Here is a 25,349-nt window from a genome sequence, read left to right on the forward strand (position 1 = left end):
TTTCAGTAAAACTAAGAATTTTTTATTATTACAAGTAATCATAATTCTATGAGCAATTTTAGTGTGGTAAGTATCTAATTCCTAGATATTTTTCCTTCTTAATTCACTAGGGGCCATGGTCTCAATTCATTAATTAACAAAATTATTTCTTATTTCCCTTTTCAGGTTTTCCTTTTGCATCCTTCTTTCCTTTTTTATCTTTTGGAGACGTCTTTCCTTTCTTTCGTGTTTTTGCCAGTTCTGCAAATCTCCCGAATCCTTTCCGTACCATTGTTCCACGCCACCACGCCTGAATCTGAAAACAAGATTAAACTCAAACTCAGAATCAGCTGGCATCAAGGTTGCTGTGGTGTGAAAATGGCTGGTCCCCTCTGAAACTCCTGTCAAAATCTGGTTCCCGGGGTAACAGGGTTGAAGTTGGTGGGACCTTTCAGAAGTGTTTGGGTCTTCCCACCATGCCTGCCCTCCCACCTATACTCCCACTCCTCTTCCTCCTCCCTCTCTTATTCCCACTCTTATTTTTTACTGAGATTTGAAGAATCACCATGTTCCTAAAGTTGTAAATATGAAGTGTATGAAGTTTGTAACTGTAAAGTTGTATAGTTCTGCACACATTCCTATGGACTTACTTCTAAGGGTACAGTTTAAAAACTTGCAATGGGACCACAAATCCTCTTAAGCTGCTGGATGGTAAAAATGCCACCTTAAGTGTTAAAGTGATCATCTGGATAGGATTAAGTGTCTGGTAATAACAATAGATAGAATTAAAAAAGAGTGAATGTTCCAACATGGGAAGCAGTCCACACAGCAGACTCATAGAATGACAATCACTTTAAATAGCACACTGACTTCAGAATCAGCCCGTAAGCCATTCTGGTCTGGCTGAAAAGCCCATGATAGCATTTCAGTCATGCAAAGCCAAGACACAGTGACAAAAAATGTCTTATATGAAGGATCTTGGTAGGTGAGACCCCAGTGGAAAGAAATAGTCATCAAAGAAAGAGGTACTTTTCTTTGAAGGGAAGAGAGAACTTCCACTTTGCTTATCACCTTGTCTAAATACTGACAGAGTTTGTGGATTGGATAGGCTTCCATAGCATAGGAAGCTTGTGTCAAGAGCCTCAGGTGATCACCAACATCATACATAAGAGTGTTGTTAAATTAACAATAGGAGTCACTGTGCACTAACTTCCTATGCAGGACCTCTGTGCTCAAAGAGTTGTATTATAACTATGTCTAAGTGCTCGCAAAAGATGTATCATTCTTGAATGCTTCTTTAAAGTTAATTTTCTAAAAAAAAAATAAGAAGAAGAAGAAGTGAAATTAACTTCAAGTTACAATGACTGACAGCCCCTGTTTGGACTATTGAGGAACAGTTTTTTTTTTTTTTCTGTACAAATTGTTGAACTCTACTTAGTATAGAGTTGGTCTTCTGTGTATGAAATTAATCAAAAATGGATCTTAGTGGAGAATGGGACTGGGACTGGGATAGGGAGAAGGAGGAAGTGTGGGAGAGTGGGTGGAAGGGTAGTTATGGTGGGAAGAATCACTACATTCCTACAGTTGTACTTATGAAATACATGAAGTTTGTATTCCTTAAATAAAAGTTCTTTTGGGGGGGTGGGGAAGAAGTGTTTGGGTCATGAGGGTTTAGTGCTGCTCTTGCAGAATTGGGTTAAGTCCTTCAGGCGTGAGTGCGTTCTCACTCTCCTGTAGAGCTGGTTTCCACCCTTGTGTTTTTCCTCTCTTTTGCACACACACTCAGTTGTGCTTTCACCTTCTGCCATGTTATGATACCCTAGCCAGATGCCACTGCTACGTCCCCTCAGACTGCCAGCCTCCAGACTGTGAGCCAAAATGGACCTTTATTCTTTGTACATCACCCATTTCAGGCATTCTGTAATAGCAACAGAAAAGGGACTAACACAACAACAAACTGGTGATATATCCTTGATCTGGTAAATATCCTTGATCTGGAGTGGTCTTACAGATGTGGAGAATGATAGGTGGTGAGAAGGGGAATCTGCATGTGTGTGCCCTACATCCCTCCTGTTTTCGATGTCTGGGCTCCCATCTAAAGGCTCTCCCTTTATTCCCTAGATCCCATTCCTTTCCACCTACTGAAGAACTCCCTGTCCTCTGGTAGTAGACTCTTCCTAGAACCTCCCACTGGCCTCCATTTCCACCAGAATAAAAGTCCTTACAATGGCTTGCAAATCCCTACTGACCTGCCCTCTCCCTCCTGATCTCTCTGCTTTTTTTTTTTTTTTAAAGATTCGATCTTTTATTTGAAAGGTAGAGTTACATAGTTGGGGGGAGATAAACACACACACACACACACACACAGAGAGAGAGAGAGAGAGAGAAAGAGAGAAAGAGAGAGAGATCTTCCATCCACTCATTCACTCTCCAAATGATTGCAATGGCCTGGGGCTGGGCAAGGCCAAAGCCAGGAGCCAGGAAAGTGATTAGGGTCTCCCATGTTGGTACAGGAGCCCAAGCACTTGGGCCATCTTCCACGGCTTTCCCAGGTGTACAAGCAGTAATGCTGGATCAGAAGTGGAGCAGCAAGGGGGTCAATGATGTGGCAACGTTGGATAAGCCTTCACCTGCAGTGCCGGCATCCCATATGAGTACCAGTTAGTGTCCCGGCTGCTCCTCTTCAGATCCAGCTGTCTGGTAATGTCCTGGGAAAACAGTGGAAGATGGCCCAGGTCCTTGGGCCCCTGCCCCTATATGGGAGACCTAGAATAAGCTCCTGGCTCCTGGGTTCAGATCGGCCCATCTCCAAACCTTGCGACCATCTAGGCAGTAATCCAGAGGATGGAAGACCTCTCTCTGTCTCTCTCTCTGTAACTCTACCTTTCAAATAAAACAAAATCTTTTTAAAAACTTTCTATAGTATAATTTTTTTAAAAAAGATGTTATTTATTTGAGAGGTAGAGTTATAGACAGTGAGAGGGAGAGGCAGAGAAAGGTCTTCCAATGGCTGGTTCATTCCCCAAATGGCTGCAACTGCCAGAGCAGGGCCAGTTGGAAGCCAGGAGCTTCTTCCAGGTCTTCCTTTCAGAGCCCAAGGCCCAAGGACTTGGGCCATCTTCTACTGCTTTCCAGACCGTAACAGAGAAAGAGTTGGAAGAGTAACAGCTGGGACTCAAACCAGCACCCATATGGGATGCCTGTGCCGTAGGTAGAGGATTAACCTCCTGCACTATAGCTCTGGCCACTATAGTATAATTTTTAAAGAAGTGAAGCAGCTGAGACTTGAATTTGGTGCTCACATGGGCTTAACCCACTACACCCCAACACAGGGCCCCTTTTCTGCTTTGAACTCCTCTCCAACCTTGCTCTGTTCTAGCCACATAGGCCTCCTTCCTGCTCAGATATTCTAGACACAACCCTCAGGGCCTTTGCCTTCTCTGCTTCCCTCTGCTTGGGGCACCCTCTCCAAAATTCAGATGGTTCTCTCCTCCAAAAGTTTGTTCAACTGCCACTGCTATGAACTGAATTAACTTCCTCCAAATCTGTATGTTCGGGCCCAAACCTCCAATGTGATAGTATTTGGATACAGGGCTTTGGGAAGTTAACTATGTTTAGATGGGGTAGAGGTGGCGGGGGGGGGGGGGGGGTACTGCTCATGATGAGATTAGTGTCCTTTTAAGAAGGGACACCACAGAGTTGTCCCTCCCCCACCCTTGCCCCTCCTGAAGGAGGACACAGCAAGTAGGCAGCTGTCTACAAACCAGGGTGAGGGCCCTTATCATATCTCTGACTTTCAGCCTCTAAAACTATGAGAAAATAGATTTCTGGTGTTTAAGCCGCCCATTCCATGGTACCTGCTGTGGCATCTCAAGCAGACTGAGTTATCTGTTCAATGAAACCTACCACAACCAGGTCATTTCAATCGACCTCCACCCCCGTCCATATTCACACTACTTCTGGCAATCTCAGTTCCCTTTAGCTTGGGCATCCTTCCTCTCCATCAATCCCCCAGGGATCACTTATCACTTTCTAATATAGAACACAATTTTATGTGTTATAGTTCATGTTTCTGTTTCTTCCCCACTAGATTTTAAGCAATATATGCTTGTATACAAATATTTTCATATATATCTACATAGAGAAAGAGAGACACTTCGAGGGAAAAGCTGAATTGAAGTACATATTCAAGAAGAAAAAGAATCTTGCAAAATAAGAGCCTGTCCAAGCATTTTTTAAAATTGATGTTGACAAGATTCCATTAGAAAGATTTATAATATTGACCTAATAGCTCTATTTTAAAATGCCAACATTTAAAATTCACTGGAAAAGAGACAACTGACAGAATGAGAGAAATTATTTGCAAACTATGCAACTAATAAAGGATTAATAACCAGAATATATAAAGAGATCAAGAAACTCCACAACCAAAACAAACAACCCAGTTAAGAAATGGGCAAAAGACTTAAATAGGCATTTTTCAAAAGAGGAAATCCAAATGGCCGACAGACACATGAGGAAATGCTCAGAATCACTAGCTGTCAGGAAAATGCAAATCAAAACCAAAATGAGGCTTCACTGCACTCCCATTAGAATGGCTTTCATAACAAAATCAACAAACAACAGATGCTGGCAAGGATATGGGGGAAAAGGTACCCTAATCCACTGTTGGTGGGAATGTAAACTGGTACAGCTCCTGTGGAAGACAGTGTGGAGATACTTCAGAAATCTGAATATAGACCTACCATATGACCAAGCCACCCCACTCCTGGGAATTTACCCAAGGGAAATGAAATCAGCACATGAAAGAGTTAACTGTAACCCTATGTTTATTGTGGCTCAATTCACAATAGCTAAGATTTGGAATCAACCCAAATACCCATCACTGAAGATTGGATAAAGAAATTATGGGATATATACACCATGGAATACTACATGGTGAAAAAAAAAATGAAATCCTCTTGTTGGCAACAAAATGGATGAATCTGGAAAACATCATACTTAGTGAAATAAGCCAGTCCCAAAAAGACAAATACATATGTTCTCCCTGACCTGTGATAACTAATAGAGGACCTAAAAGGTAATCTAGAGAAGTGAAATTAACACTTTGAGATGCAATGACTTTGAACAGCCCTTGTCTCAACTGTTGAGGAATAGGTTTTTTTTTCCCATCCAATTTACTTAACTCTTTACTTAGTATAGAACTAGTCATATGTGTATAATGTTAATTGAAAATAGATCTTAGTAAAAAATAAGAATGGGAATAGGTGAAGGAGGAGGAAGAGGGATGGGAGTGTGGGTGGGAGGGCAGGTATGGTGGGAAGAATCACTATATTCCTAAAGTTGTATTTATGAAAAGCATGAAGTTTGTATCCCTTAAATAAAAGGTCTCTGGTGGGGGGGAAACCCCTTGAAATTATGACCTTTATAATAATTTAAGCTTTGTGGCAAAAGAAATTTAGATAAAAATTTTTAAATGTGCAAAATACTTTTAGGAAGTAGTCAATTAAAAATATTTACTGTAAAAGGGAGTTGGTTAGGTGTGACAAGGTTGAGGGCAAATCAAAGACTAACTTCTCCACCAGGGGAATGGAGAATTGTCAGCTTCAGCAGAGACTGGCAAGATCCAAGCTATGCTTTAACAGCATTGGTCAGACTATTGACTGGAGCGGATGTTGTATGGGGAGCAGGCATGGAAGCAGGGATGTTGCTTAGGAGACAAATGTAGTCATCCTTTGTAAGATGATGGGGAACTGGGCGGCTGAAAAGAATAAAGACTATTGGCTAAAGTGGACACATTCCTGGCCTGCGTGCATATTCCTGCCTCCATGGGCCCAACAGGCAAGAGCAGAAAGATAAAGCACTTGGTGCTTTGATGCCAGTTAGTGCCCAGAGCAGAATTCGGATCTCTAGGTCCCCGGATCTATAAATGCTTCCATTTCTCATTTTTCACCCTATCTTACTGCCTTTGTTAGCCTTTTTTCCCTCCAATGAAATTGTTCAAGAAAGTTTCAGGATTTGAAGTTTTGGCTCCTTTTTCTGTTTGTTGCCTTCTTATCTGACAAAGAGATAAGGGACATAAAAGACAGAAATACTGGGGCTGACATAAAATTCTTTTCATTAGCCCTGGAGATCCGGAAAGTAACTGGAAGTCTCTTCTCCCAGGAGGGATGAGGTGTGATGTGTGAAGGGTTGCCCCAAAGGAAAATCCCTGGTGGTGTGTCATTAGACTTGTCCCAAAGCAATGGGAGCACCTTGATGGGAATCCGTGCTGAATTTACCTTTATTGCCATTCGTTTCCTATTTCTGCTTTGCTTAAGGTAGTCCCATATGATCTCAATGTCTTTAGTACACACGTCTACAGGGGGTTCTTCCATGGGATTGTCCTTCAGTGTCAGAATCTTAAGATTCACGAGGGAATCCAAATTCTCTGGAAGACGAGTGAGTAAGTTGTCATCCAGCCATAGTTGTTTCAAAGCTGACAAAAAAAAATTTTAATGATGGATTTACCTTAAGAACAAGCAACATTAACTTAGTACCTAAATCTGTCCTGGTATGTGAGGGATACAACTACTCTGCATTTATAAGAGGAATGAGAGGAAAGATATATCAGAATTAAAAAAGCTTGTTTTACACCATCTAATAAAAGCTCTGTCTTTACGTTTGTTGTTTCTTTTAATGCAAGGGTACTTCAAAAAGTGTGTGAGGGCAGTCATTGGCTAGTGGTTAAAGATGCCTTGTTAGGACATACTCCATATCTGTGAGGATGTCCCATATGGGAGTGTCTTGGTTCCACCCCCAGCTCCAGCTCCTGACTCTGTCTTCCTGCTACTTATACCGTGGGAGGCAGCAGTGATGGCTCAAGTAATTGTGTTCCTGCCTTACACATGGGAAACCAGCACTGAGTTGCCAACTCCAGGCTTCATTCTGGCCTAGCCCAAGCTGTTGTAGGCATATGGGAAGTGAACCAGAGGATAGGTGTTCTTTCTGTCTGTATTTCTCTGTCTCTCAAATACCTTTTTTAAATTAAAAAAAAAAAAAGTCTGTGGAAGGAGGCAGGCATGTGACACAGTAGGTAAGTCACCACTTGGGATGTCCACATTCCATATCAGAGTGCCTGGATCAAGTTCCAGGTATTCTGCTTCTGACCCAGCTTCCTACTAATGTGTACTCCAGGAAGGCAGCAAATGATAGTTCAAGTATTTAGGTGCCTGCCACCCACATGGGAGACCCGGATTGGATTCTCATCTCCTAACTTTGGCCTGAACTAGTCCTGGCTGTTGTGGGCATTTTGGGAAGTAAAATGATAGATGGAAGATTCTCTGTCTGTCTCTGCCTTTCAAATAAAATGAAAATAAATAACTAATTTTGTTTAAGTTTGTGGAAAGTGGAATTGAAGGTAAATTTATTTTGGTGCAAAATATGTTTTTAAGATTTATTTATTTATCTGAAAGGCAGAGTTAGAGAGAGAAGGGAAGACAGAGATCTTCCATCTGCTGGTTCACTCCCTATATGGCTGTGACGATCAGGGCTGGGCCAGGCCAAAGCCAGGAACTAGGAGATTCTTCTGGGTCTCCCATGTAGACGCAGGCTTGGGCCATCCTCCATTTCTTTCTCAGGTACATTAGCAGGGAGTTGGATTGGAAGAGGAGCAGCCTGGACTCCAACTGGCACCCACGTAAGATGCTGGTATGGCAGGCTGTGGCTTTTTTTTTTTTTTAAAGATTTATTTATTTATTTGAAAGTCAGAGATGTACAGAGAGAGAAGGAGAGGCAGAGAGAGGTCTTCCATCTGCTGGATCATTCCTCAATTGGCTGCAACGGTTGGAGCTGGGCTGATCCAAAGCCAGGAGCCAGGAGCCAGGAGCTTGTTCCAGGTCTCCCATGTGGGTGCAGAGTTCCAATGGCTTGGGCCATCCTCCACTGCTTTCCCAGGCCATAGCAGAGAGCTGGATCATAAATGGAGCAGCTGGGACTCGAAGCGGCACCCACATGGGATGCTGCAAGTGGTGTAAATAAATATTAGAGGGGCCGGTGCTGTTGCAGAGCAGGTTAAAGCCCTGGTCTGTAGCACTGGCATCCCATATGGGCATGAGTTCAAATTCCAGCTGCTGAACTTCAATCCAGCTCTCTGCTATGGCCTGGGAACTTAGTAGAAATGGCCCAAGTCCTTGGGACCCTGCACCACTGTGGGAGACCCAGAAGATGCTCCTGGCTCCTGGCTTCTGATCGGCACATCCCTGACTGTTGCAGCCATTTGGGGAGTGAACCAGTGGATAGAAGATCTCTCTCTCTCTCTCCCTCTCTCCCTCTCTCCCTCTCTCCCTCTCTCCCTCTCTCCCTCTCTCCCTCTCTCCCTCTCCCTCTCTGTAACTCTGCCTTTCAAATAAATAAATATTTAAAAAATAAATATTATAGACAGGAAAATAATAAGCAATGTTTCACTCCTCCAGGCACCAAGGACAAGGACAAGGACAAGAATTTATGCTCAGGAGCCTTACCAAGGAGAACTACATCCTACCTCACACCCAATTTTTAAATGTCTTGTGGGCAAGCAACAGCTTTTACTCTCCTTATCTTGCATCCTACTTCATTAGAGAACACCCATAGTTTGAAAACATGTCCATAAGTCTGGATATTCAGCACACTATGACAAAAGTCATTTTTAGGGGTCCGTGCTGTGCATAGCAGGTAAAGCCACTGCCTGCAGCAGCCACCATATGGGTGCTGTTTCAGTGCTGCTCCACTTCCATTCCAGCTCTCTGCTTCGGCCTGGGAAAACAGCAGAAGATGGCCCAAGCCCTTGGGTCCCTGCATCTGCATTGGAGACCTGGGAGAAGCTCCTGGCTCCTGGCTTCAAGTTGGCCCAGCTCCAGCCATTGCAGCCATTTGGGGAGTGAAGCAGGGGATGGAAGACCTTTCTCCGTCTCTCTGTCTCTCTCTGCTTCTGCCTGTTTATAACTCTGCCTTTCAAATAGATAAATAAATCTTTTATTAAAAAAGACATTTTTAATATGGCTTCATTCTCAGCAAAGGCTTATTAAGCAGATGGATGGACTGTTGGATGTACAAGTAGAGAATGACTTAGCCTAGTGAAAAACCTTTGGATGTTTAGGAATCACGTATGATTTTCCATATCAATCATATAGCTCCAAAAGTCCCCTTGCTAATTTCACTATACTAGGTCAATACTTTTCTTTTTATTCATGTAACTCAGTGACCTATATGAAAATCTACTGCAGGACCCCAATTCCAAATCTGACATATAGTCTACTCAGTAAATCATTGCTCGTTGTGTAATGAGTGTATAGATGAATGATAATGTTCTTAGTATTTGTTATTTACTCCTCTTTCCAATTCCCAATAAACAATCTAATTGCCCCCTGAGGCTCTTAGCTGCACTAATTAGGGCACTTGGGCTCTGGAATTTGAGCAGCAAGCCCTGCAAAAAGGTAATGGGTTAGGGCTCAGCTCTCCCTACACTGGGACAGGTCCTTAATAAAACAAGGGAGCAGTTCAGCAAGGGCATTCCCAGCCTCAAAGTCTACTAAGCTAAGATCTACTAGGTTTCCTTACCTTGTGCTTGGCAAATGGCATCTGGGAGTTGCCTAAGCAAATTGTGCTGGCAAAAAAGAACTTCCAGGTTAGGCATTGACCCCAAGGAGACAGGCAGGTATTCCAGATAATTGTTCTCTATGTACAGCTCTTTAAGACTCTGAAATAACACAAGAGTATATCTTAATGATCCTTACCTTGATAAATGCATTATCATTACCAGAATGCCCATGTACTTTCACTGGAGAAATCATGAATTGGGATAAAGGGAAAAAACATACTTAAAGAACCAAAACCAGGGGCCGCAGCTGTGGTATAGTAGGATAAGCCTCTACCTGCAGTGCAGGCATCCCATATGGGTACCGGTTCGTGTCTGGCTGCTCCTCTTCTGATCTAGCTCTCTGCTGATGGCCTGGGAAAGCAGTAGAGGATGGCCCAAGTGCTTGGGCCCCCGCACCCACATGAGAGACCCAGAAGTTCCTGGCTCCTGCAGGGCTCCTAGCTTCTGGCTTCAAATCGGCCCAGCTCCAGCCATTGTAGCCAGTTAGAGTGAACCAGCTGATAGAAGACCTTTCTCTCTGTCTCTCCCTCTCTCTGTAACTCTACCTCTCAAATAAATGAATAAAATTTTTAAAAAAGAAAAAAAAACCCACAACCAAGAAATTAAATTATTTTTGAGTGAAGCCATTATACTTGGTTTCCACTGATGCAAGGAGAATAAAATATGGGAATCTAGTGCTTATTTGCTTAACTAGAACATTAGGGGAAAATAATTTTTAGCTTGCTCCGTTTAAATAACTAATTTTTAAAAAATTTATTTATTTTGAAAGAGTTACAGAGACAGGGATAGATAGATAGCGAGCTTCCATCCATTGGTTTACTTCCTAGATGGATGCAATGGCCTGGGCTGGGGTAGGCTGAAGCCAGGTGCCAGAAGCTTAATCTGGGTTCCCATGTGGATAGCAGGGGCCCAATCACTTGAGCCATCTTCTACTGCTTTTCCCAGACTGTTAACTGGGAGCTGGATCAGAAGTGGAGCAGCTGGACGTGAACTGGTCCCCATATGGGCTGCTGGTATCATAGGTGGTGGCTTTACCTGCTATGCCACAACACTGGCCTCTTTTTTTTTTTTTTTTTTTTTTGACAGGCAGAGTGGACAGTGAGAGAGAGACAGAGAGAGAAAGGTCTTCCTTTGCCGTTGGTTCACCCTCCAATGGCCGCCGCTGCAGCCGGCTCACCGCACTGATCCTGGCAGGAGCCAGGATCCAGGTGCTTTTCCTGGTCTCCCATGGGGTGCAGGGCCCAAGCACCTGGGCCATCCTCCACTGCACTCCCTGGCCACAGCAGAGAGCTGGCCTGGAAGAGGGGCAACCGGGACAGAATCCGGCGCCCCAACCGGGACTAGAACCCGGTGTGCCAGCGCCACAAGGTGGAGGATTAGCCTATTGAGCCACGGCGCTGGCTTAACACTGGCCTCTTATTAACTAATTACCTTGATAATTGCTACATAATTATAATTGCCTAAAATATCAACCCAAGTGGAAGTAGGCAAAATGCACAGGTATTTGTTTGGGTGTATTCAATTTAAGTATTTTCAAGTCCACTGGGCAAAAAATTAATATTTGTGTTTCACCATAAATAAGATTGTGGCATAACATGCACAAGGAATAAAATAATAGAAGATGTTCTATGAACACAAGGTAAAGGGAAGGAGAACTGGGACCAGTACCCCTATGTCATAGTGAGAATTACCTGTGCTGTACATGCCATTGTTTGGTTCTATAACCAGCAATTACATGGTAACCCACATCAATATCATTATTAAGGGTGCAATAGCAGACGCATTTGAAAGAATAAGGATACATCTACAAAGACATGCTAGTAAGACTCTTTGAGTGACATTATCTTGTTGGCTCACTAGGGTTCAGCACAGTACTGTGAACTTACATTCAGTATGAACCTAGTGTTACATGATTATTTTTACCAGGACCTTGGGCACCAAAATACAGGTTCCCAATCATTTCACTTACATGATGATATAACTTCGAAATAGTACAATGTTCAGGAGCTACTTATAAAAAGTGGAAATTAAGTCGAAAGAGGTATGACCCAATTTTGACAATAAAACATGCCAGACCACACAGTAGAAAGAAACCTGACAGGGTGCACCCAGCAGCAATCACTGGAAGATGTGGGAGTTGTCCAGCGGCAGTGATGGCTGGTTTGGAGCTGGGAACCTAGTATGTGTGATCCACATTCAACCTGTGGGGATAACTTGTACTTTCTCAGGGTCAGCCAGCTTAAGGGGACAGGGACCTGTGGTGCTCGGCCTGTTCATTCGAGGCGGTTTACCTGCAGTTTCCCAATACTTTCTGGCACATGGGTAAGCTTGGATCCACGGTCTTGTCCAATGTAGAGTTTCTCTAGAGACGCTAAAGCAAAGACTTCCTCTGGAAAGACAGAGAACTTATTTCCTGTGAGCCCAAGAATCTTCAGTTTTGAGAGAAAGCTCAGTGCTGAAGGTAGCTAGAAGTAATCCAAAAAGATAAAGTTTCAGGTTGAGATTATCATTAACACTCAGAAAATAAATCAGGATTTGGGTTTAGGCAGATTGCTACACAAAATATTGAGCAACAGGAAGGTGCCTGGTGCCATGGTAATTCACTGCTTGGGATACTCGCATCCCATATCTGAGTGCCTGCTTCAAGTCTGGGCTCCAGTGTTTCCAATCCAGCTCCCCAAGAATGCACTCCCTGGGAAACAGCAAATGATGGCTCAAGTTCCTGGGGCCCTGCCACCCGTGTGGGAGGCTGAATTTTGGGCTTCTGGCTTCAGGCTGGCCCATCCCTGGCTGTCCTAGGCATTTGGGGAGTGAATGAGCAGATGGAAGCTTTCTCTATGTCTCTCTTCCTTTCAAATTAAAAAAAAGGGGTGGGGGGAGGGGAGAGGGAAGAAAACCAGAAAAGAAATCTTAAGAAAAGAAAAACTTTATTATCTTCCATGAATATCTCTAATAGTCATACTTTCTTCTTCATTTGTCAGCTCATAATCTGCATCACTGTCATGCCCACCTATTGGTTTATTTCTTGCCCTCTGGATCACATGGAAGAAAAATCTCATTCTTAGAATATGTGACACAAGGCCGGCGCCGTGGCTCACTAGGCTAATCCTCCGCCTAGCGGCGCCGGCACACCGGGTTCTAGTCCCGGTCGGGGCGCCGGATTCTGTCCCGGTTGCCCCTCTTCCAGGCCAGCCCTCTGCTGTGGCCCGGGAGTGCAGTGGAGGATGGCCCAGGTGCTTGGGCCCTGTACCCCATGGGAGACCAGGAAAAGCACCTGGCTCCTGGCTCCTGCCATCGGATCAGCGCGGTGCGCTGGTCGCATCGCGCTGGCCGCGGCGGCCATTGGAGGGTGAACCAGCGGCAAAGGAAGACCATTCTCTCTGTCTCTCTCTCTCTCTCACTGTCCACTCTGCCTGTCAAAAAAAAAAAAAAAAAAAAAAAAAAAAAAGAATATGTGACACAATTACCCAACTGATTAAGTTTCAGAGATACTTTATTTTCTTTTTTTTTTCTTTTGATATGTAGTTCTCTTTATTTTTTTATTTTTTTTAAACTTTTATTTAATGAATATAAATTTCCAAAGTACAGCTTATGGATTACAATGGCTTCCCCCCCATAACGTCCCTCCCACCCGCAACCCTCCCCTTTCCCATTCCCTCTCCCCTTCCATTCACATGAGGATTCATTTTCAATTCTCTTTATATACAGAAGATCAGTTTAGCATACATTAAGTAAAGATTTCAACAGTTTTCTCCCACACAGAAACATAAAGTGAAAAATAGATGATTTTTTAAATGATGATGAAATCAGATCAGACCTATTGTCATGTTTAATCCCAGTGAGAGTCAAGTTGGGAATTGATAATTTCTTTTTTTTTTTTTAACAGAAGATCAGTTTAGTATACATTAAGTAAAGATTTCAACAGTTTGCACCCCCATAGAAACACAAAGTGAAATATACTGTTTGAGTACTCGTTATAGCATTAAGCCTCAATGTACAGCACATTAAGGACAAAGATCCTACATGAGGAGTAAGTGCACAGTGACTCCTGTTGTTGACTTTACAAATTGACACTCCTGTTTATGGCATCAGTAATCACCCTATGCACCAGTCATGAGTTTCCAAGGCTATGGAAGCCCCTTGAGTTCTCCGACTCTTATTTTGTTTAGACAAGGTCATAGTCAAAGTGGAGGTTCTCTCCTCCCTTCAGAGAAAGGTACCTCCTTCTTTGAAGACCTGTTCTTTCCACTGGGATCTCACTCACAGAGATCTTTCATTTAGTTTTGTTTTTTTTTTTTTTTTTTTTTTTTTTTTTTTTTTGCCAGAGTGTCTTGGCTTTCCATGCCTGAAATACTCTCATGGGCTTTTCAGCCAGATCCAAATGCCTTTAGGGCTGATTCTGAGGCCAGAGTGCTGTTTAGGACATCCACCATTCTATGAGTCTGCTGAGTATCTCGCTTCCCATGTTGGATCACTCTCCCCTTTATTTATTCTATCGGTTAGTATTAGCAGGTACTAGACTTGTTTATGTGCTCCCTTTGACTCTTAGTCCTTTCATTATGATCAATTGTGAACTGAAATTGATCACTTGGACTAGTGAGATGGCATTGGTACATGCCACCTTGATGGGATTAAATTGGAGTGCCCTGGTATGTTTCTAACAGAGATGCTTTATTTTCTTGTCAAAGATGAAGCCCAGCGATATAGCTCAGCAGTTTCTTCACTCACAGGTTCCTTTATTTGGCTTTATTCCCAACTGGAAAATCCTTTCTCACAGTTCCCCGCCTTAGCCCTTGGGTATTCCTCTCACCCTTTCTCTAATCAGTCACCTACTTTTCATGTCATCTAGAGCTCAGCTCAGATCTACCACACACACACACACACACACACACACACAGCTACACCCTTCTGCAGCCGGGTGGGACAGACAGTGAATGCGTCACTAACAGTTGGACAAAAAGAAAGCTCACTATATGGATAACCTATCTGTAAACATTTCACACATCTGGAAGCTCCCAAAAGACATTTCTCTCTTTCTGTCCCCGCCCCCGTGTGTGTGTGTGTATGTGTGTGTGTATGTGTGGTGTGTAGGGTGATGACTCATTTTTCCTTAAAATGTTGTTTCCAGGTTTATTAATTTATTAACTTAAAAAAATTAGGTCAGGTCAATCCGCAGAGAAACGGATGTTTAAGCTTTCCTTGACTATTGCGAAATTGTTCATCAGACACAGAGATCCCTTCAGTACAAGGCACCTGCATTCAAAATAACACAGTGATTTTTAATCACTTCATTATAATCTAATAATTTAATTCTTATTACTCTTTTATTAACCCCTAGATTTAGCTTTTTAAAATTATTTATTTTACTTATTTAAGAAGCAGAGAAGCAGAACTCCCATGTGTTGGTTCATTCCCCAAATGCCAAGTCACCAAGCGCTGAACCAGGTCAAAGCCAGGCAGGAGCTAGGACCTCACTGGCATGGACCCACCTATTTGAGCTATCACCTGCTACCTTCTTGGGTACACATTAGCAGGAAGTGGAATCAGGAGTGGAGGTGGACTTCAACCCAGGGACCCCAGTATGGGATGTGGGCATCCCAAGTGGCATCTTAATTGTTGAGCCAAATACCTGCCCCGACGTTTCCTTTTCAAAGCACACGGAATGCTCAGAGACTTTTCTCAGGACAGTCCAGCTCCACAGTTTTATCATAGTCAGATTAAAGTATAAGGGAAACAAATCTGGACGTACAGGAGATCTGCAGGGCATCAAGGAAAGGCAATTTCTGCTGACACTATAATTGAGCAGTCACATTTTGAGACTGAATATGTCACCTTGGCTTTCCCTTTACAAATAAAATCCACGTAGGTGTATGTTGAAAATTAGTTATTTTTTGCATCTATCTAGGCAAGGAGAAGTTACTGACCAGGCTTCAAGAGCCAGAAATCCATCAATGGAGTCTTTGCAGTGGAAGAGATACAGTGCTGGCTTAAATGCCAGGTGTCCGTAGAGACAGAAATGCCTTGAGGGGTACAGGATGTATTAGCATGAGAGGAAATTGCAAAGGAAAGACAAAGCCCTGCAAATACCATCAGAAAAACTGAAGACTACAATGCAAGGGTCTAGAGCTCCATCTCAGTGCAGTTTGGGGGTAAAAGTCAGTATTGGATGAACCTTCTCTTTGTTAAACAGTTTGAATGTAATTCATTCCTGTGATGTCTTAAAATTTCTCTCTGGGAGGATTAGGTATTATTCAGAAATGAGGGCAATGTATTATCCCTCCTGAGCATGCTTTATATCCAAGTCTCTCAATCCAACTGTGGAAAAAAGACTCTGTCCACTGAAAGCACCTTCCTCCATATGTGGTGGAATGTTGTGGAGACGGGTACTCACGGAACTTTGAAACTCCCCAAGGTGGTGGCTATCTCAGTAGACTCAGTCCTAAATTCTCTGCATAAATCGTCACAGTTTTACAACCCAACAGCGATTAGGAAAAAAAAAAGAAAGAAATTAGGGCCTTATTATCCCACGGTAACCTGTTTCCTTGCTACCTTGCTTTGGTGTAATATAGCTCTTGCCTGCAAGTTTTCTCATGAATGAAAATATTGCAGGAATACCAAAGACAGCAATGTATGCAGCATGGTACCATCGTTGATTACTAAAGTCAAATAATGAAAATTTGAAACTTGGGAAGTATACTTAGTTGCTTGTGTCTTAACTTCAAGCTCACTGGAAGGTTTTGGAAAGCATAGTTCTTTAGCGTTTTCTGGTTCAAGTTCTCTTTTCTGTGACCTATAGACTATCAGCTTTTCCACTCTCTGTAGCGACTTTTTGTCCAAGAGAAAGTGTTGAAATACTTTGGTTTTTCCTACACTGTATTTGTAAATATTCATCTTGGTAAGTTTCTGAGTTTATCTTTTGGACTTAAAATTTGAGGTAGTTCTAATGGTGTGGAAATTTGTAATTATAATGTGCTACTTATTATGGTATGTAACTTTGAGTCTGTTAATGAGCATGAGGACTGTGAGGTCAATAAAAATAAAAATGCTTTTTAGGGTAGTGAAGTTACTGTAATTTAATAAACTTAATCATCTTTTCAATAAACATATTACATACTTTAAAAAAAAAAAAGAAAAATTCTAGAAGTTGAAAATCAGTCAGAAGGTTTAAAAACTTTTATGTCTAGGACTTTTATAACGTATAGTAACACACGAAACTCCCAGGCCAGGAAAAGCAGACCTATTATTCGGTTAAAATTGATCGTTTCCAAATCACCCCTTTTTACTTTCTACAGTCGTTTTGCATTTATTTAATTAATTAATTTATTTATTTATTTTGACAGGCAGAGTGGACAGTGAGAGAGAGAGACAGAGAGAAAGGTCTTCCTTTGCCGTTGGTTCACCCTCCAATGGCCGGCCGCGGCCGGCGCACTATGGCCAGCGCACCGCGCTGATCCGATGGCAGGAGCCAGGTGCTTTTCCTGGTCTCCCATGGGGTACAGGCCCAAGCACTTGGGTCATCCTCCACTGCACTCCCAGGCCACAGCAGAGAGCTGGCCTGGAAGAGGGGCAACCGGGACAGAATCCAGCGCCCCGACCGGGACTAGAACCCCGTGTGCCAGCGCCGCAAGGCGGAGGATTAGCCTAGTGAGCCACGGCGCCGGCCGCTTTGCTTTTAACAGCAGCTTTGTTTTTTAAGAAATTATTATGATGATGATTGGCTTACTTTATTTGAGAGGGGGGGAAAGGAGAGAGAATGAAAGAGAGATCTATCCATTCGTTCACTCCTCAAGTGCTGGCAATACCCAGTACTGGTGAGGTCAAAGCCAGGAGCAGAGAGCTGCATGTAGGACTCCATATGTGTGACAAGGACCCAACCACTTGGCCTCCACCTGCTGCCTCCCAGGGTACACATTAGCAGGAAGCTAGAAGTGGGAGTGGAGGGGCCTTAACTACTGTGCCAAATGCCTACCAAGGTCCTGTTCTACATAATCCTAAAATATTAAAACATGGGGCTGGCGCTGTGGCGCAGTAGGTTAATGCCCTGGCCTGAAGCGTCAGAATCCCATATGGGCGCCAGTTCTAGTCCCGGCTGCTCCTCTTCCGATCCAGCTCTCTACTATGGCCTGGGAAAGCAGTGGAAGATGGCCCAGGCAAGTCCTTGGGCCCCTGCACCTGCGTGGGAAACCTGGAAGAAGCTCCTGGCTCCTGGCTTCGGATCGGTGCAGCTCCGGCCGTTGCAGCCATTTGGGGAGTGAACCATTGGATGGAAGACCTCTCTTCTCTCTCTGCCTCTCCTCTCTCTATATAACTCTGACTTTCAAATAAATAAATCTTTAAAATATATATATTAAAACAAACACATGCATGCCCACCACCCAAATCTTTTAATAAACAAATTGAAGTACTGCAATTAAAACTGAGTTCCTCTATGATCCTTTCCCATTTAATTGACTTCTTTCTTTTCTCTTTCCAGAAGCAGAAATCCTCAGGAATTTAGTAAATTTTCTTTCAATTCATATTTTTATACTTGTATTACATATATAAGCATGCATGGGGCCAGCACTGTGGAACAGTAGAACAGTAGGCTAAGCCTCCACCTGCGGTGTGGCATCCCATATGGACACCAGTTTGGGTCCTGGCTGCTCCTCTTCCAATCCAGCTCTCTACTATGGCCAGGGAAAGCAGTAGAAGATGGCACAAGTGCTTAGGCCCCTGCACCCTCGTGGGAGACCTGGAAGAAGCCTCTGGCTCCTGACTTCGGATCAGTTCAGCTACAGCCGTTGTGGCCATTTAGGGAATGAACCAACGGAAAAGGAAGACCTTTCTCTCTGTCTCTGTCTCTCTCTCACTGTCTAACTCTGCCTGTTAAATAAATAAATAAACATGAATGAAATAGGTGTTGTATGTATACACATATATGTGTTCTTTTGTGTGATTTAAAAAGACATAAATGCATTCATAAGGTTCCACAAGTTTGTGCTTTTCTTTTGAATAAACATCAGAATTTTGAGATGTACCCACACTGGCCCATAGCGTTCCACATCACTTCAGTTACTGTATAGCATGCCATTCTGTGACTACTCCACTGTTTACCTGTTTGCTTCTCTGCTGTCCCCCATACTTTATGATTATCAACAATATTTCAATGACCATTTTTGAACATGCAACCCTGCATGCACATGAGAGAGTTTCTGTAGGAAAAAAAAAATCTGTTTCTCCATTTTCCCTGGGCTGGAACATTGAGGTCTAACATGTGTCACAAAAATCTGTTGTTGAAAGCAGCCCTGGCATCAGGTGGTCTTTGTTAAGAAATTGAACCCTTGAGGCCAGTGCTGTGGCACAGTAGGTTAATCCTCCACCTGTGGTGCTGGCATCCAATATGGGCACTGGTTCTAGTCCTGGCTGCTCCTCTTCCAATCCAGCTCTAGGCTATGGCCTGGGAAAGCAGTAGAAGATGGCCCAACTCCTTGGGCCCCTGCACCCACGTGGGAGACCAGGAAGAAGCACCTGGCTCCTGGCTTCGGATCAGCACAGCTCCAACCGTTGTGGCCACTGGGGAGTGAACCAATGGAAGGAAGACCTTTCTCTCTGTCTCTCCCTCTCACCGTCTGTACCTCTACCTCTCAAATAAATAATAAAATCTTAAAAAAGAAAAGAAAAGAAAATTGAACCCTAGAGCCCAGCAGCTCTGAGTGAAAATCCTGATTTATCACTAACAGGCTGTTTGGCCTTGGGAAGTTAGTTAGACTCTCTGTCGCTCATTTTCCTTATATATCAGTGTGGAGAAAAAGTTACTGTAAGGATGAAACAAGACACTCCATGTAAAACACTTGGTTCAGTGACTGCAACATCCATGCTCTAAACAAACATCAGCTCCTATCTCTGGTGCCCATTGTCACTTAGGGAATAAGAAGGCAGTAAGTGCCACCTTGTTGGACATCTTTGGTAACTCTGGACTTCAGCCAGAAAGCCAGTTCAAATGTGCTGTATAGACAGAGAAGTGCACCAACCCAGGGCAGCAAGGCCCTGGATAAGAGCAGAGTGAGAAGCCAGCAAGGGGAATCACTACCTGTCCTATTTTATTGTCATCCAGCGCCAGGACTTCCAGGTTCTTCAGCATACAAATCTGCAGCGGGCAGTGGTCCAGATGGTTCTGGCTGAGATCCAGGAAGTGCAGGTTGACCAGGCGCTTGAAGGAGCGCCGCAGCCCACGCAGGCCGGTGTCTTGCAGGTAGAGCAGGTGCAAGGAGGTCCACCTGCAGAGGAGGCGCGGCACCTTCTCCAGGTGGTTCCCGCTCAGCCCAATTTCTGTCATCTCCGTGAGCTGGCTGAGAGTGTGCGGGAGGGACTGGAGGAGGTTGTGGGATACATCGAGCACTGACATCTTTTCACACTGGCCCAGCGAGTCGGGCACGAAGGGCAGGTTGTTATAAGCCACGAAGAACTTATGCAGACTTGTCAGGTTCCCGATCTCCTCGGGGATGGCGCTGAGTTTATTCTCATCCAGGTCAATGATCTCCAGGTTGTAGAGAACGCAGAGCTCCTGTGGGAAAACTTCAAATTGGTTTTGCTTCAGGTAGATCTCCCTGAGTTTGGTCTGGTTCACGATTTCCTTGGGCAGACATTCCAGATGGTTTCCCGTGAGTCCGAGCAGCTCCAGGTGGTGAAGGTTCTTACAGATCACGATGGGAATCTCCCCCAGGTTGATGTGGTAGAGCCGGAGCTCACGCAGGGTGTGGAGGCAGCTGATGACGGGGAGGGAGGAGGCGAGGATGGGGTTGTAGCTCAGATCCAGGCCCTCCAGGCTGCCCAGGCCACCGAGTTCTGGGCAGAGGTTCCTCAGGTTGTTCTTGTTCAGGTAAAGGATCTTGATGTTCTTTAAGTGCTGAATATGCTTGGGAATTTCTTCAATCAGGTTATTTTCTAAATGCACTTCTTCTAACTCTTTGAGTGCTAGTATCTCCAATGGGATGGCCGTCAAGTTCCGATTAGCTGCATCGATGAAAAATGTTCTGTCGGTGACCTGCTGTGGATCAGGTCTTTGAGGAATTTTAGGTGAATGTTCTTCTGATTTTATGATGTGCTTGGCCATTATGTTGAGGAAAGCTTCAAATATTCAAAAACTGAGATACTGTGGATAAAGGGGGGGAAATTAGAATTTACCTGCCACCACCCTTTTATCCCTAAGAAACATAAAATTTAGTTGATTCAACTTAGTACTTGAATGTATGAAGCAACATGAAATGTAGGTTTTTGTTTTATGTGAGCAGAATTAAAATGTAGGCTCCTCTTTTCCTAACAGGTTGAGTCACATCAAATTTATATAGGACTATATATATGTTATAGAGCATGCAATATGTATGTGTTCCTATTTTGATTTTGTTCCCAGGTAAGATGAAGAAGGTTGCAAAGGTGATTACTTTTTTTAAAGGCTTATTTATTTATTTGAAAGGCAGAGTTAGAGTGAGAGAGAATCTTCCATCTGCTTGTTCACTTCACAGATGACAACGATGGCCAGGGCAGGGTTAGACAGAAGCCAGGAGCCTAGAACTCTATCCAAGTCTCCCACGTAGGTGCAGAAGCCCAAACACTTGGGCCAGCTTTCACTACTTTCCCAGGTGCTTTAGCAGGGAACTGGAATGGAAGCAGAGCAGCCAGAACTCAAACTGGTGTTCCTTCGTGATACTGACATCTTAGGTGGCAGCTTAACCTGCTGTGCCACAACACTGGCTCCAAAAGGTTATTACTCTCATCATATTACTGAGAAGACTTTAAAAAACAAAGACTCCACATTTAAAAATGTTATGTTTTTCCTTAAAGCCACCAGAGAGTTACAGATGCAAAGAAAGCTGAAAGAACCATGGGCTAGTGATGAGCCAGCATTTCCTCAGTAGGTAGAGAACAGCAAGTGGCCTCGCATGACTAGTGGCATTTTCAAGTTTGCAGACTGCAGGCGGAGAAGCCAAAAAAGCCTAAGGAAGTTCTGGAATGAGGAGAAGCCAGCCAAGTTTTAACAGCTGTGTGTGGGTTGACGTGGTGGGTCAGGATCTAGAATAGCCTCAAACACAGTATCAGTTTCCCCATCAGGCTTTGTTTGGCTAAGTGGTCTTAGGGAAAACTGCAAACTGGGCTAGAAAGCAGAGGGAGGTCCTGTAGACTGATGGGCCTGGGTCCTAAGCCTGGGTGGCAGAATGAGCTTAAATCCATAAGCAGGGCAATTTGAAAAGGCAGTGAATTGAAATGCTGTAAAACTGCAACCCAGAAAGAAATCAAAGTGTTAAATGAGTGGAGAGGTACATCATGCACATGGGTTGGAATACTCAGTTATGCATGGGTTGCAGCCTGTCCTGCCACACGCCAGACATGTGTGCATTATTAGTAGAGAGCAACAAGGTCTTCATGTAAAGCACGTTGACAGATGATCTCATAAAAAATTCAGGAAAACTGGGAAAAGAACTTCATTTTACAAAAGATGTTTCGGGGGCCAGTGCTGTGGCGTAGAGGCATCCCATGTGGGTGCTGGTTCTGTTCCAGGCTGCTCCTCTTCCAATTCAGCTCTCTGCTGTGGCCTGGGAAAGCAGCAGAAGATGGCCCAAGGACCCATGTGGGAGACCTGGAGGAAGCTCCTGGCTCCTGGTTTTGGATCGGCCCAGCTCTGGCCGTTGCAGCCATTTGGGGAGTGAACCAACGGAAGGAAGACCTTTTTCTCTGTCTCACCCTCTCACTGTCTGTAACTCTACCTCTCAAATAAATAAAATCTTTTTAAAAAATCTTAAACTCACTGTAACTCTACCTCTCAAATAATCTTTAAAAAAATGCTTCAAAGTCTTCCTAAAACTTAGACAGTAGAGCGTAACAGTTATTTTGTATCTAATTCATACATTTTGTGTAATTGAATATTACTACCATAGAGTTTATTAATCAAAATTGTATAGCATGTGACTCTTGCTTTTCAGGGTGCTCGGTTTTTTTTATTCTTTTGTTGCATGTACCGTATCTTCAGGGGCAACCAGTTAGATACTCAGTATGGTTTTACTGTGCCTTACACATATAGAAACTCTATACAGAATGTCCTTGCTGGGTGGGGTAACCGAGTCTTTATTGCACTGTTAGGTGATGGTACACAGAGCATGTCCCAGGGCACTCACTCCTATGCTTAATTACCCAACCAGAGAGATCTAGAGTATTTATGTTGTACTGTAATGGGGGGGTGGGTCCTGTCTGGACAATTAAGTGTTTGATTTGTTTTCTGAAATGATGGGAACCTATTTTTCTAAACAACATGCTAAATAAACTTTATACATTAAAAAATACTCAGTTGTGATGTCTACTTTCCTCCAATGTGAGCTGATGGCTGCTTGAGTGCAGCATCTTTGACCTTTCTAAGCTGGGCCTCTCCTTGCTCTTGTCCACCACCGAGGCCCAGGCCCCACACAAAGTGGGTGGTTTCCAGCCCCACACTGAATATGACTGCTCCTCGCTTCATAACAGCATGTGGTTACTTTATGCCTAGCCTCAAAGAGAGCTCTGGGACTGTGTTGCCTTTTGTTATTTAAAGAAATGAAAAGACTTCCTATTGATTAAATTGTGTGTTGAACTGTCTCCAACATTTTTCTTACCCTGTCATCAGGAAGATTAATCTAAGAAAGTTTCAGTCCTGTAGGTTAAAATCTCCAGTTTCCTAAATTCAAATTTCTGAAAATGCTAAAGGCTCCTAGACTATTAGAGAACACATAGGACATTTATTATGTGCTCTTGGCTTTAAACTAATCTGAAGGAGGACCATTATTATCCCTCACAGATATTAAACAGAAAAAAAAAAAAAAAAACTCTTCTCAGAACATGGTAGGAATTGGGAGTAGAAGCAGAGAATCTGATCTGAACTTGGATAGATTTTTTTTATTTTATTTTTTTGCCAGGCAGAGTTAGACAGTGAGAGAGAGAGAGAGTTATAGACAGACAGAAAGGTCTTCCTTCCATTGGTTCATTCCCCAAATGGCTGCCATGGCTGGCGCGCTGCGCTGATCCGAAGCCAGGAGCCGGGTACTTCCTCCTGGTCTCCCATGCGGGTGCAGGGACCCAAGCACTTGGGCCATCCTTTGCTGCCCTCCTGGGCCACAGTAGAGAGCTGTGGTGGGAAGAGGAGCAACCGGGACTAGAACCCTGGGTACCAGCGCACAGGAGGAGGATTAGCCAAGAGAGCTACAGCGCCAGCCATAGATTTTTCACATCATGTGTTCACAAGAAGTCTGATTGTTATTCAGCGCACTCTTTGGGTGCGAGGTTTCAGGCCTGGTTTCCTTCTGTGCCCTCCCCGCAGAGTCAACTAGGGAAATTTGTGTGGACCAGCTCCGCGGATTAGAGCGAACATGGTGTCTGGGCTTCCACATGCAAAGACGTACTTCTCAATCATCTTGTTGCATGGTAAGACCTGCTAAAATGTCTGATTTTGTGTGTTCCTATATTATAATATCCTAGTCAAATAAACCACATGTGGCTGGAACGAATTTGACAGCTTCTGAAAGAGATTAAAAGGTCAATCAATTGATCAATTTGAGGATTTAAAAAAGAAGATTGTAAATTCAGGATTTACAATAGCTTTGCCAGTAATTCAGCTACAGTATACAAAAATAGGGAAGAATGAGTCTTTAATGGCCATTTTTTTCTTAGGGATTGCCACCTGGACGTGATCAAAGGCACTTACTCTTTTGTAATCCGACCTAACTGTAGGATAGTTTCTATATAGGATAACGTGGGGCAGATGTTTGGCAAAGCAGTTGAGACACCTGTAACTCATATGGGGTGCCTGGTTTTGAGTGTCAGCTCTGCTCCTGATTCTAGTTTCCTGCTAATCTGTATCTGGGGAGGCAGCAGGCAATGACTCAAGTAGCTGAGTCCCTGCCTCCCACACGGGAGACCAGGATGGAGTTCCCACATCAGGGGAGCGAACCAGTGAATGGGATCTTTTGATCTCTCTTTCTCTCTCTGCCTTTCAAATAAATAATTTTAAATGAATAATGCATCTTCATTTCAAGAAGCCAAGATCTAGATCGTTTAATAATTAGTCTTAGCTTGTCTAATTCTAATGCCTGAGAAAGCCTGAATGGAGACTTATCAAATTTAGTGAGAGCTGCTGCTTCTGCTTCCAAGTCTGATTACACACAAGCTAGATGGTGCCACTAGGGTCTTCAGATTAATACGGTTTGTGACTCTTGGGACCATAGCCATTTCCGGTTAAAATAAGGTCGACGTTCTGCTTTAAACTTCACCCACGAGATCTTTCCCCTGTAACAAGCTGCGGATCACAGACATGCCGGCAGTAGCCTTGACTGGCCCGGGACGGAAGCTCATGTAAGGATAACGAGGAATGGCAGAACATGACATCCCTCCAATGCCATTTTGGCACAAGGATTCCTTGGAGCCAAAGGCACTTGAAAAATCGCAGACTCAAGGAGGGCTGCGTCAAATCCAGCCCCCTACGCCGGCGGCGCGGATCTGTCGGCTCCCAGAGCCCTGCCCCGACACAGCTGAGCTCCTCAGAAGATGCCTGGGGCTCCCTGCGGATCTGGCCTTTCCCGCCTCCCCACCCCCGGTGCAGATCTGGGTACTCCCCTGTACCTGCGCCTCCCCAGCGCGCGCCAAGCAGTCCGGCGCCCCGGCAGGCTGTCTCAGGCCAATCCCGGGGGCGCGGCTGGGAGCAGCCCCTCGCCAGGGCCCCGCCCCTCCACAAACCCTTTGTGATCCCATAGCCCGG

The 25,349-nt window shown here is 44.0% G+C and overlaps 1 protein-coding gene across 3 annotated transcripts; it reads right to left on the bottom strand.

Moving 5' to 3' along the window:
* Positions 1–5: 5 nt before the first annotated feature.
* On the bottom strand, positions 6–20,728 carry LRRIQ4 (leucine rich repeats and IQ motif containing 4). Of its 3 annotated transcripts, XM_002716389.6 has the most exons (5): positions 19,665–20,728; positions 11,887–12,060; positions 9,556–9,694; positions 6,261–6,457; positions 6–295 (listed from the first exon to the last, which is right to left on the bottom strand). In XM_002716389.6, the coding sequence occupies exons 1-5, from the start codon at positions 20,685–20,687 to the stop codon at positions 143–145; spliced, it is 1,686 nt and encodes a 561-aa protein (XP_002716435.3). In that variant the 5' UTR covers positions 20,688–20,728; the 3' UTR covers positions 6–142. The 3 variants fall into 3 exon arrangements, with proteins under 3 accessions (XP_002716435.3, XP_089187087.1, XP_089187086.1); XM_089330961.1 differs by lacking the exon at positions 6–295 and having other exon boundaries at positions 3,628–6,409; positions 19,665–20,719; XM_089330960.1 differs by lacking the exon at positions 6–295 and having other exon boundaries at positions 3,636–6,457; positions 19,665–20,719.
* Between the last annotated feature and the right edge of the window lie 4,621 nt (positions 20,729–25,349).

Source organism: Oryctolagus cuniculus, chromosome 4 (assembly GCF_051225735.1).
Source record: "Oryctolagus cuniculus isolate XC-2025 breed Fujian yellow rabbit chromosome 4, ASM5122573v1, whole genome shotgun sequence".
Classification (NCBI taxonomy): domain Eukaryota; kingdom Metazoa; phylum Chordata; class Mammalia; order Lagomorpha; family Leporidae; genus Oryctolagus; species Oryctolagus cuniculus.